General features: G+C 53.8%; 3 protein-coding genes across 3 annotated transcripts; 2 read left to right on the top strand and 1 right to left on the bottom strand.

The window, feature by feature from the left end:
• Positions 1-585: 585 nt before the first annotated feature.
• ATEG_09063 (uncharacterized protein) lies at positions 586-1,098 on the top strand (the record flags this gene model as incomplete). The annotated part of the gene is made up of 1 exon (XM_001217684.1): positions 586-1,098. The coding sequence occupies one exon, from the start codon at positions 586-588 to the stop codon at positions 1,096-1,098; it is 513 nt and encodes a 170-aa protein (XP_001217685.1).
• Positions 1,099-1,870: 772 nt separating this feature from the next.
• ATEG_09064 (uncharacterized protein) lies at positions 1,871-9,045 on the bottom strand (the record flags this gene model as incomplete). The annotated part of the gene is made up of 2 exons (XM_001217685.1): positions 1,871-8,695; positions 8,749-9,045. The coding sequence occupies 2 exons, from the start codon at positions 9,043-9,045 to the stop codon at positions 1,871-1,873; spliced, it is 7,122 nt and encodes a 2,373-aa protein (XP_001217686.1).
• Positions 9,046-10,860: 1,815 nt separating this feature from the next.
• ATEG_09065 (sulfotransferase family protein) lies at positions 10,861-11,374 on the top strand (the record flags this gene model as incomplete). Its single annotated transcript, XM_001217686.1, has 2 exons — positions 10,861-10,972; positions 11,079-11,374. The coding sequence occupies 2 exons, from the start codon at positions 10,861-10,863 to the stop codon at positions 11,372-11,374; spliced, it is 408 nt and encodes a 135-aa protein (XP_001217687.1).
• Between the last annotated feature and the right edge of the window lie 114 nt (positions 11,375-11,488).

An 11,488-nucleotide genomic window follows, 5' to 3' on the forward strand; every position in this document is an offset into this window, starting at 1 on the left:
TGAATAGAAATATCTTGACAAAACGCAATTTGATATCACAAGAGATGGAAATCATAGATACGTGATTAGAACGGGCCAATAGACGCCATGAACAATTCCCAAGGCAACATAAAGCGCGGATATCCTGGTAGATGTATCGCATGGTTCACAAGGATCTCTGCTTGCCACCCCACGCTTTTCATCATGCCCCATTCCGACATATTTAGACCCCGATCATGGAAGAAGATTAGATCCCCTGCATCGATTTCGTCACGACCCGGACATTCGTACAGGCCGGTGAACCACGCCAACAGCAAACAGGACAGGACGAAGAAATGGTATGGATAGCCTCAACAGCAGCACGTGTCGGCGCATTCAACACAGGTCTCGCAGCACTCCTGGCACAAGAAGCAACAGCACAGCGTCATCAAACTGGACCGCGTCAGTCATCGGTCGCGACGAAAGGGGTTGGGGGTATGAACCAGGTGGTAAGACAGCCATGGTCGGACTTCTTTTCCTCGGGTGGCGGCGGCTGCTGGTACTGCATCGGATAGGGCTGCGGCGGGGGGTACTGGCCTCCAGGAGGAGGGTAACTTGTCTGTCAGTATGAGGAGATTCGATTCGATCGAGATAAACGGCAACTCACTATCCTTGAGGGGGTTGCTGGTACGACATGGTGGATGGTACGATCTGGGGCAGGTTGGTATCGACGGGATCACGAAGGAGGACCGTGTATTTCAGGAGTTATATAGGGAGCCCGCAGTCCAGCCAGGCAGAAGAAATACTGGGCCATCAGCCCTGTCGGTGGGTGCAACATTGGCGCTGGCTGCTCTTGGCCCTGCAACGAGATGGAAGACCGACCCCACCTCCACCAGGACGATTGGATCCGGGGCTGGCTACAGATATACATGGAGTAGGGGTCTTGCAATCACGCCCCATTACGACCGAGTTGGGTTACCGCCGTGTCTTATGGTTGTGCAACGGGAGATGCTCAGGCCGTATGGGGTCTGGAGGGGAGGCCGTGAAGCGGTACCGTGGCGCCTAGTCTGGGATACAGAGCGCCAAGAGGGCTCCGAATTGGCGAGACAACTCATCAGTGCGGTCAGGAGGTGTGGCTAGGGGTTCAGTATGTGGGATGATAGACCAGGGACATTCCATTGTTGATGCCAAGCATGATAGTAGAGACACTTACCGTCCCTAGACTCGCCCTCTAGGGCTGCCGCTCCACTTTGCCTCGTTTAGGGGTGCCGATTGGCCGGGAATGGTGCTGCCTATTCTAGCCTCTAGGATTTGTTTCTAATCTCGACAGAAATACCTGCATAAGATGCATTGATTTGCTCATTATTTGCTCTACCAAATCAAACCGTTCATGAGTAGAGGATAATTCGCTCAATACATGAATATATCATCATTTGTGTATGATTACATCAGTAATGAACTACTTAGCTACAAATATATTTAGCCGACTTGGAGTCTCCAGATAGCAAAGCCACACCGCAGTCATCAGGTCTACATAACAAGTCAATTACCCAAGCAACTAATACTAAACACTGTTCTATCGGTACGTATAATATCAGCATGTTGGCAAGACAGAGAAACCTTTGGCATGAAAGTCAGAGCTGCATACCGCCTCAAAGTGAAAAGTTTGACCCCTAATCACCATACTAGGCAGACAGCGGTTCGGATGCCCTTTAAAAGTCAAAAAAGCCTGTGAGCTATTTTCATCAAATTAAAAGGCGGACTTAGGTAGGCATTAACGATAATTGACCTCCCATCTTGACGAATATACAAGGCAGAGCCATTAATTACATAGGTTAATCCCGCACTGAACATCAGAAACAAAGAGAACCCAACGCCAACAACAGAAAGGCATAACTAGATATACATTGAATTAATTAATCCGGACTGATGCCAACAGGTTGACTTCCTCCATGGGCTCTTGTTCATCTCCAACCCCGTTCGTCTCGTGGGCCCCATTCATGCCACGCGAATTGATCCCATTCACAACGTTCTTCACCATCGAGTTGACGTTGCCGTTCACTAAAGGCTCGGCGAGAGGAATGGACGGACGAATGTCTCGCACCTCAGTCACCGTAGGCAGCTGTGCCTCGACGCCGCGCGAAATCAACTCGACCTTGGAGCACAGCTTGCGCATCGTGCCCTCGGCAAACGAACGAGACATCGAGTGATTAGAGAAGATCATCTCGATCCGCACCTGCTCACCCACAGGGGTCGCGAGGATGGATAGGTCACAGGCATCTGGGGCCGGGCAGATGAATCCGGGCGCACACTTCAGCGTACGCTCAATGGATAGAGGTTGGCTGGCGTCTTCCCCTCCGAATTCCTGGTACTGGAATACGGAGCTGAACCGGGTCTCCGCGGGCCAGTCAGTACATTTGTCGATAATCTGACGGAATCCCAAGCTCTCATGCGGGATGGTGTCGGTCTGCTGCTGCTGAATCGTCTGCAGCAGGTCCAGAATGGTTTTCATGATACCCATGTTTGCCCGCACCGGCACGATGTTCAGACAAGGGCCCATGATGGCCTCCACGTTGTCCAGTTGGAGATTGCGACCTGAAACCATATGACCGTACACCACGTCCGTGGTAGCGGCCATCTCTCCCAGCACCAAGGCCCATGCGGCCTTGATAACGGTGGCCGCAGTGATACCATGGTTCTTGAAGGCAACCAACGGAACCATGTCGGCAATCATAGTGTTCAGGACGTTCGTAGTGGACATCTTCTTGTGAGAGACGAACTGTGTCATAGCAGACCCAGTCAACAGCTTCGTATAGAAATCTTCCGCTCCCTGGTTTACGTGGAGTTGCATGCGCACAAAGTCGGAGAAATTGGGACGCTTGGGCAGCGTCTCCCCCCGGTAGGCCAAACGAAGATCCTGCAGCAACAGCGGCATCGAAGCACCATCGTATTGCGCATGAGAAACACGCATGATTAGCCGGTGGCGGACCGCACCGTCCTTGATCAGCATAAACCGCACAATCGGCTCTCCCAGGTGCGGTGGACGAGCCAGGTCCTCCCGTACAAGCCTCTCAGACGGATCCTGTTCGTCCTGAATGTGGAAAGTGAACTCTGGCTTGTAGGACTGGAGGACAACCTGCAATAATTGCGATCCGGTGGTAACAAACACAGTCCGGAGGATGGCGTGGTGAGCAATGAGCTTCTCACATGCGACCTGTAACCGGCGGAGATCAATCGGTCCGTCGAAATCAAACACGAGGTAATTGCTCCAACCTCTGGTCTGGTTCAGACCTCCATTGATTGCAAGCGTCTGGAAATCAGTCGATTCGACGACATCCTGGACGGAGGATGCAGGGACCTTCGCCTGCGGCAGCACAATCTCGTTAAGCAGCTGATCCTTGGGGATCGACTTGACGCTTGAGAATGCTTCGAAGGACTGGGGTAACTTCTGCTCCGCCAGAGTCTCCGCAATGGCACTCATGGCCTCAAGAGTCGGATGCTGGAAGACGGTGGCCGTCGATAGGGGAATTCCTTGTGCGCGAGCCGCAGACGCAAGCCGCATGGCTGTTATGGAGTCGCCGCCCAGACGAAGGAAGTTATCATTCAGGCTGATTTGGGCTGTGGGAAGCTTCAAACAGTCAGCCCAGAGTCGCTGGAGCGTGCACTGCATCTCCGTGGTCGGAGGCCGCACATCCACAACAGCACCAGAATACTCGGCCATCTGACGGTGTGTCAACTGACTGCCGCACCGGATCAAGGTCTTGCGGTCTGCCTTCCCAGAGGGCAGCTTAGGAATATACTGCACCGGGAGATAAGCGCTCGGAATCATGTGCATCGGAAGGAACTCGGCAAGGAGATCGTCCAGCCCTGCGACTGCCGCTAGATGCTGCTCACTGGGCGGGGGGAGCAGTTGATCAAGCGCGTTGCTGCTACCCATTCCGTCTTCCATGGTGATTGGGAGGAAAGCAACGAGGCGCGGCTGGTCTGGTGCATCTTTGGGGGTCAGGATATCCACAACCGCGTCCGGCTTCGAAGCCAGGCTCTGTTTGATCCGATATTCGATCTCTCCCAACTCGACACGCTGGCCCCGAAGTTTGACCTGGGTATCCTTGCGGCGCAGGAAGCTCAACGTGCCGTCAGGGTTGTAGCGTACCAAGTCACCGGTCTTGTACACAACAGGCGGCCGAGTGTTGTCGTCGGGGAACAACCACCGAGGGTTTTCAACGAAAGCCGCTTGTGTTTTGGTAGGCTCATTCAGATATCCACGTCCGACATTCCATCCTTCCATGACAAGTTCTCCCACGCTTCCGATGGGGACCAACCGATGATGATTATTCGGCATGACGACCCAAGAAGCTCCGGAGCACGCACGCCCAATGTTCCGAGGATCGGATTCCAGCGTGACGTCGACGTTGGACGTACTGCACACGCAACACTCACTCGGCCCGTAGGCGTTGATCAGCCGGACACGGTGTCCCCAGGTCTCAATGTGAGAGCGCGACATTGCCTCACCTGCAAGGCCCAACGTCTTGAGCGAAGGAACGTCCTCTGGTTTGATGAGATTCACGAAGGAGGGGGTCAGCACGGCCCAATTTGCCCTGGTAGCACGGAACGCTTCCGTCACATCCCTCTTGCGCTGTTCCTCGGATGGCATACAAACGCATCCACCGACAACCAAGACAGTGAGAATTTCTACCAGACTAGCGTCAAAGGTAAAGGATGCGAATTGTAAGGCACGGGTGTCACCATCCATCAGCATCGCTGGGGCATGGGTTATGGAACCAGAGCAATAGGCTCCATGCTGGATGATAGTGCCCTTTGGCTCCCCGGTGCTGCCGGAGGTAAAGATGACATAGGCAGCATTGTCCGGGCTGACCTGGGCTATCGGAGTCACTTCGGAGGTAGATTCCTCCGGAGTGTCTTCGTTCAGAATCACAATGTTGCGACCCTCCGCCACCCTGGTGCAGAGATCATATTGCTCCGGCGAACAAACGATGGTCTGTCCCTTGAGTTTCCTGATCATTAACTGAATGCGACTCTCTGGCTGAGAGGGATCGATATTCAAGAAAGCAGACCCCGACCGAAGGACACCAAGCATGGCAGCCACGGACCAGCGGCTCTTTTCAAAGCAACAGGGGATGAATGTCTCTGGTCCGGCGCCCAGCTCCGCGAGCCGACGAGCCAACCGAGCTGAATGGCGGTCTAATTCGGCATAAGTAAAAGAGCCATCCCAGGCGCAGACGGCCTGGCTCTTGGGCCGCTCGGTAAACCGGTTGGCAATAAGCCCATGAATTGTCTCATTGACCTGGCTCGGGATGTCCTGATTCCATTGGCGGATATTCGCTTGATCCTGAGCGCTGATAAAAGTAAGCTCATTCAATTTGGTCTCCGCGGTCGAGGTGCAGATCTGCTGCAAGAGATGCTCCAGCTGACCAAGGATGCGACGGATGTAGTCTCCGTCTACTAGGCTAGAGTCGTAATGGGCAGCGCAAGCCACGCCGTTGGACTTCAGTGAGCATTCCAGGGTCAGAGCATATGTTCCGAAGTTTGCATTCGCTCCAGAGACAGCTCGGAGGTTTGGAGTCTCGGACGTGAGTACCGGTTCCTTGGCGGGCTGCACAACGAGGAGCGTCTGGAAGTCGCACGCCGAACTGGCCTCAGGGCTTACCCGGCGGATATTCTGCAGGCCGGCTTGTTCATACGCAATAGACTCGGTGGCCTCAGACTGAACGCGCTTGACAAAGTCTCTGACGGTCAAGGTGCTATTATCCGGAATCTTCACGCGCACAGGAACAGCTGCAATACCAGGACCAACCAGGCGATCGAGGTTGGAGACCGGCGCATTTCGGCCAGAAACAATGGTGCCAAAGACGACATCATCTGCTTCAGAGTGGGAGCCGATGAGGATACCCCAAGCAGCCCTGATCATGGACGCTAAAGTGATGCCCGACTGCTGATCGGCAGATTTGATGCTCATTTCATAACCAAAGGTTGCGTCGGACACCGGTTGCTTTGCTGTGGACACCGTGCAGGGGAATTCATTCTGAGTTGCACCGGCAAGGTAGTTTCTCCAGTACTCCTCCGAAGCATTTGCACTGGTGTTGACCACGTAGCTCATGAATTCCTTGAATGTGACATCCTTGGCCATAGGTTCGCCGTGGTACGCTTTGTGAAGCCGGTCAAAGACTAATTCCAAAGTCCAGGCATCGTAGACTGCGTGATGCACGGTCCACACAAAGGTCCATTCGACGCCTTCGTGGACAAGACCGTAGCGAGTAAGGCTGTCTCCACTGCGCATTGGGCGCTCCTTGTCGCTCTGCAGGAAATCCTTGAGCTTCTCGCCAACCTGCCAGTCAATGTCCCCACGGACCACCGCCTGGAGGGATGTCGACTCTGTCGAGAACACAATCCGCGTACGCAGAATTGGATGCGCATCAACAACCTGCTGACAGGCGCGCTTGAAGCGGTTCACGTCGATATCCTTGCCCAGAGCGAGAGTGTGCTGGGCAATGTACGCGCCATCACGGCTGTCCGAGAGAGCCATTAGACCGTCTTGTAAGGCAGTGCATGGATAAAGATCCTCGATGGCAGAGGCGCTGACTTTGCATTGGGCCGCAACCTTTTCGATTAGGTCATTTGTATCGATTGACTCATCGAGCAGCGAGAAGGGAACGTCTTCAAACTCCTGCGCATCTAGCTTCCACGAAGCTGCGGCCATGTCATCCAAAGTGGGATGGCCGAAAATCTCGCCAACACTCAGTCCCATTGCTTCATCCCGGGCAATGTTGACCAACTTCATCGCATCGATGGAGTTGCCACCAAGCTCAAGAAAGCTGTCGTCGGCAGAGATGGCCTCGGGGGGAAGATCCAGCACCTGCGCCCACAACTTGCGCAAGACAATTCCAGTAGGTGTGGCAGGCTCCTTATGCTCTTTCTTCTTCGCCCCCGTCAATGCGGCGACGGTCAATTGCGATGCATAGTCACTAACGGCTTTGCGATTCGTCTTTCCAGAAGCTGTGAGAGGCATGTGCTTCAGCTTAACCAAGGTAGATGGCACCATGTACCCTGGCAAGGAATTTGCCGCCTGGTCTTTCCATCCACGAGTGGCTTCATCCAGGAGCTGGGAAGAAGTATCGTCGACTTGGTGGAAACCAGCATCGAGACTCTTTTTCAACGCAACGAACGCAGCCAGGAATGGCCTGTCCGGCTGGTCGACCGGCTTCACAAGGCCAACCACCAGCTCAATGCCCTTTGGAAGCGTCTGGCGGAGATGGAACTCAACTTCCTCGAGTTCAATTCGCTGACCACGCAGTTTGACTTGCATATCCTTACGTCCGACCAGGTTGATGCGCCCGTCGGACCCGTAGCGGGCTAAATCGCCAGTCTTATATGCACGCGTCGGGGCTCCATCACGAATTCTCTGAAGCCACGAGGTGTTGGAAATGAACGAGGCGGCGGTCTTCTCGGGTTGGTTGATATATTCGCGCGCCAAAACAGGGCCCTCAACGACGAGCTCTCCGATGGCACCGATAGGAGCGAGGCGATCATCATCTGTCGGATCAACAATCCACGTCGCCACGCCAGTGCCCGTGCCAATTGTGGAGCGGTCAACGGACCCCGACAATTCACCCGTGACGCAAACCGAGGCCTCGCTTGCACCGTACATGTTTAATAGCCGGACATGGCTACGCCACATCTCGAGGTTATCCTGTTGGACTGGTTCACCGGCGAGAAGGAGGGTTTTCACATCGGGGATGTCTTCAGGTTTTACAGAACGGACAAACGAGGGCGTCAGGCATACCCAGTTTGCCTTGAAGTCGCGCATGGCTCCAGCTGTGCGCCCGAGTCGGTCTTCCTTGGAGGGGATACAGGCGCAGCCCCCTTTAAGAAGTGGAGTAAACAGTTCAAAGGTGTTAATAATGAAAGTGAAAGAGGCAAATTGGAATGTTCGAGTGTCGCTATTAATGTTCAGGCGGACAGCATGCTCCTTAGCACTAGAGCAAACTGCGCGATGTTCATGGATGATACCCTTGGGCTTTCCCGTGCTGCCGGAGGTGAAGATGGCGAGCAGGGGGTCCTTGGGCGTTGCGCGGCGAGGGAGGCCATGGCAGGGAGGAAGGCTGTAGATGAAGTCCGCGTCGATCGCCAGTGGCGTGCACCCGGTGCCAGCAAACATCTTGCAATGCTCCGGCGCAGCCAAGACGAAATTTGCGTCCACCTCTTCGATAATCGTGGTCAGGCGATCGATCGGCTGGGCAGGGTCGATACAAACGAATGCGCCGCCGGCTTTCAGCACACCCAGCATGGAGATGGCAGCCCAAAGCGACTTGTCGAAGCAGCATGGTACAAACACCGAGGGCCGGATGTTCTGGTCGATAAGGAAATTCCCTACACGATTTGTATAGTCCACCAGTTGCGCGTAAGTCATGGACCCGTCCCAACACTCCAAGGCGATCTTGTCGGGACAGGTCAATGCGGTCTTATCGATCTGCTCATGCAGGCACTCTTCCACCATGTCTGGAACCGTTCTGTTCCACTGCTGGATCTGCTCCCATGAGCTGTGCCCAAAGAGATCGATCTCCCCGATGGTCGTCTCTGGCGCATCGAGGAATACGCTTGCGACATACCCGACCGCTTCTGCGACGGCGGATGCAACGGGGTCCCCAATGAGGTGTGGCGCGTAGAGGAGGGTGGCTTGCGGCTGCGGGGAGTTGGATACTAGTAGTACAATGGCGGACTATGATCTATTAGCAAGTCTCTAATGACGGAATGCGTCAGTCCAAATCCTACCTTTGTGGTATCTAAGTCATTGATGGCAGAGAAGGATTCTGGCTGCGAAGACTTCCAGACAAGGGTGTTGAAGGACGTGTTCGCGTTCATCCAGTCTGCGGCTGACTGGCTGATCTGGGCATGTTCAGAGATCTCAAACGAAGGTTCCAGTTCCTTCAAGGAGGCATTCACCGCAATGTCTCCGTGACAGAGAGTGAATCGCGGGGATGCCTTGGCTGTGTCGTCGATCTGCCCAAAACAGATCATGTCACTTCCGACATAGTATCGGAGCACCACCGTCCACGCTCGGAGGAACATATCAGCTGCAATGGGTGCAGATGGCGACTCCGCGTCCCATGCGACTGGAATCGACCGAAAACCCCGCGCATCACGCGGGAGGTTCTCGGTGGGAAACAGACAAGGCGCTGCCTTGTGGTGAGCAGACACGACTTTCAACATGCCTGCGACAAAGGTAGACGACGCCCAAGAGACAGAATTGAGATATTAACAAGGAAAAAGATAAGATTACATATGGGCGTGAGGCGCAATGAGGGGAAAGAGAGGAGAAAGAAAGACAACGTCACTTGCTGCGCAGATGATGAGCCGGTGGTGGAGTGTTGGCACCTGGCTGTCAACAGCTCGCAAAAACTTTTCCTGCCCTCCAGAATGTGAATCGATAGTTTCTTTTTTTGCCGATCGCCCGAGTGATGAATACAATTCATTGACAGTCGAGAACAATAGATTGTTCAGCCTCCTAATCGGGGCAATCAGCCGTGGAGACCCTCCCAGAACCTGGGAATCCTTCGATGGGGCAGGCTAGAAAGAGTCACTCAGTTCTACAGCTGACGGGAGTCGCTGACTTGGGGGTAAATGGATGGATACGTGGATCCACAAGAGGTCTGACTGGGTACGTCTTTCTCGCAGCCATGGAGTCGTGGCCCATCTCCTGGAGGATCTGATCCAGAGTGGAAACCGCAAGGCCAAGAGGTATGGGAGGCGGATATCTGTGCCTGAGCTGTCGCTGTATTGCATGGTATTTCACGGAGTTCCGATACGGTCATAACAGCCTTACAATACGATGAGATAGAGTTGCCGCATCGCCCCGCCCGATCGGCATTTGTGCTGCCAAGTTTTTATTTGGTTGGCTCGGAATTAGTTTTGCAGATTTTTCGCGCACTTTCCCCTTGACTATTTTTTATTTTATTTTTATTTTTATTTTTTTTAGTCTGCTTGTTTCGAGATTTGATTTCTCACGCAAGCCCAGAGGTTGGATTAAGGGTGTGCGCAATTGCCGGCCTGCCGCCACTCCCGTTCAGCCACCTTCTTGCCGTGGCTTCTAGAAAGCCGTCCAGGGATTCCAAACGCGTCAATTCATCTTCCCCCAACAGCTGGTCAATGTAAGGAACCCTCTACTTTAGAGTTGTGGTGCCTTGCTTTCCAGAATGCTGTCGTGGGTACCTGCGTGGAATTTACCCAGAGGCCGGCTCATAGTACCAGATTCTTCCCAGACTGCCGGAGTCGATCGCGGAAATCCAAGGATTAAGTTCGGATCTGAATCGGATTCCGCGACCCTCGTCTAGCTCATTTTCCCAAGTAGGCAAAAAGCTATGTCGATGTCAGTGGTCGTGCGCGTGTAGTGGACCCTGAGAACCCAGATTTCTGCGCCCTGGAGGCGCTTCCCTCCGCCATGGGTCGCAGCTGAGAGCTGAGCTTCTCGTTCGAGGACGCCCTGACTGCTCGATTTGAGTGTGCCCTGATTAGTGGCGAAGGCCCAGTTTACCCATGCTTACCGTACAAGCTCTACACTGAACTACAGTTTGCAGTCACGGAGATCATCTTATTTCTTTTTCTTCCTTTTTTCCTTTTTTTATCCTTTTTAACTTGTTCTTCTATTTGTATATTGTATTTTTGTACAAATGCTTGGCGGAAACATGCCGGTCTCCATCCCGATTAACTCGCACCTCTACATCTCCCTGTTAATGCTATACAATTCCAGCAGTGGGTATGCCGACCATCGTTATTAAATATCATCTCCAGGGAGCTCAGTAGACATTCTCTTAAGTAGTAATTCTCTCCCATTGTAAGGGAAATGTGTTTTTTCTGCAACTCCACCCATCTCAAAATTTACGCACCATGCAAGCGGCTGAAAGTGTCCGAGTGCAAAGCCAGATCGACCGGCGCACATGTCGCCGCGTCAAGCCCATGAAGGTCCTGGTGCTGGGCCTGTGCAGGACGGGAACATTATGTAGGTGCCCCTGTTGGTTATTTCTCCCTTGACCGCCCCTTGCGCACGTCGGACTCTGACCATGTAACCTCTCACATTGGGATGGACGCTCACGGATAACTACTAGCCACTTGGCTGGCGCTGCAGGAACTCGGATATGACACATACCATATGACATCGATTATGCAAAACCCCCAGGATGCGGTGATGTGGAAGGAAGCCTTTCAAGGCAAATACTACGGTGGAAAGAAGTTTACACGGGAGGATTGGGACCAGCTCCTCGGCCACGTGGAGGCCATCACGGACTTCCCTGGCGCCGTATTTGTCGAGGAGCTGACGGAGGCGTATCCGGGACGCCAAGGTCGTGCTGACGCTGCGCGACGTGGACGACTGGGATGGGCTCGATGCGGAAGACCATCATGAAGGCAGGCGTACAGCCCCGCTGGCCACGCTTAGGGGCTGGAGTGATCCCCGTGTGCTTTCGAGAAGGCCACCGCATGTGTCGCTAGGGATTCTAGGGGCTGTTCAAGGGGACTT

The sequence above is a fragment of the Aspergillus terreus genome, genomic scaffold (genome assembly GCF_000149615.1).
Source record: "Aspergillus terreus NIH2624 scaffold_14 genomic scaffold, whole genome shotgun sequence".
NCBI classification, from domain to species: Eukaryota; Fungi; Ascomycota; class Eurotiomycetes; order Eurotiales; family Aspergillaceae; genus Aspergillus; species Aspergillus terreus.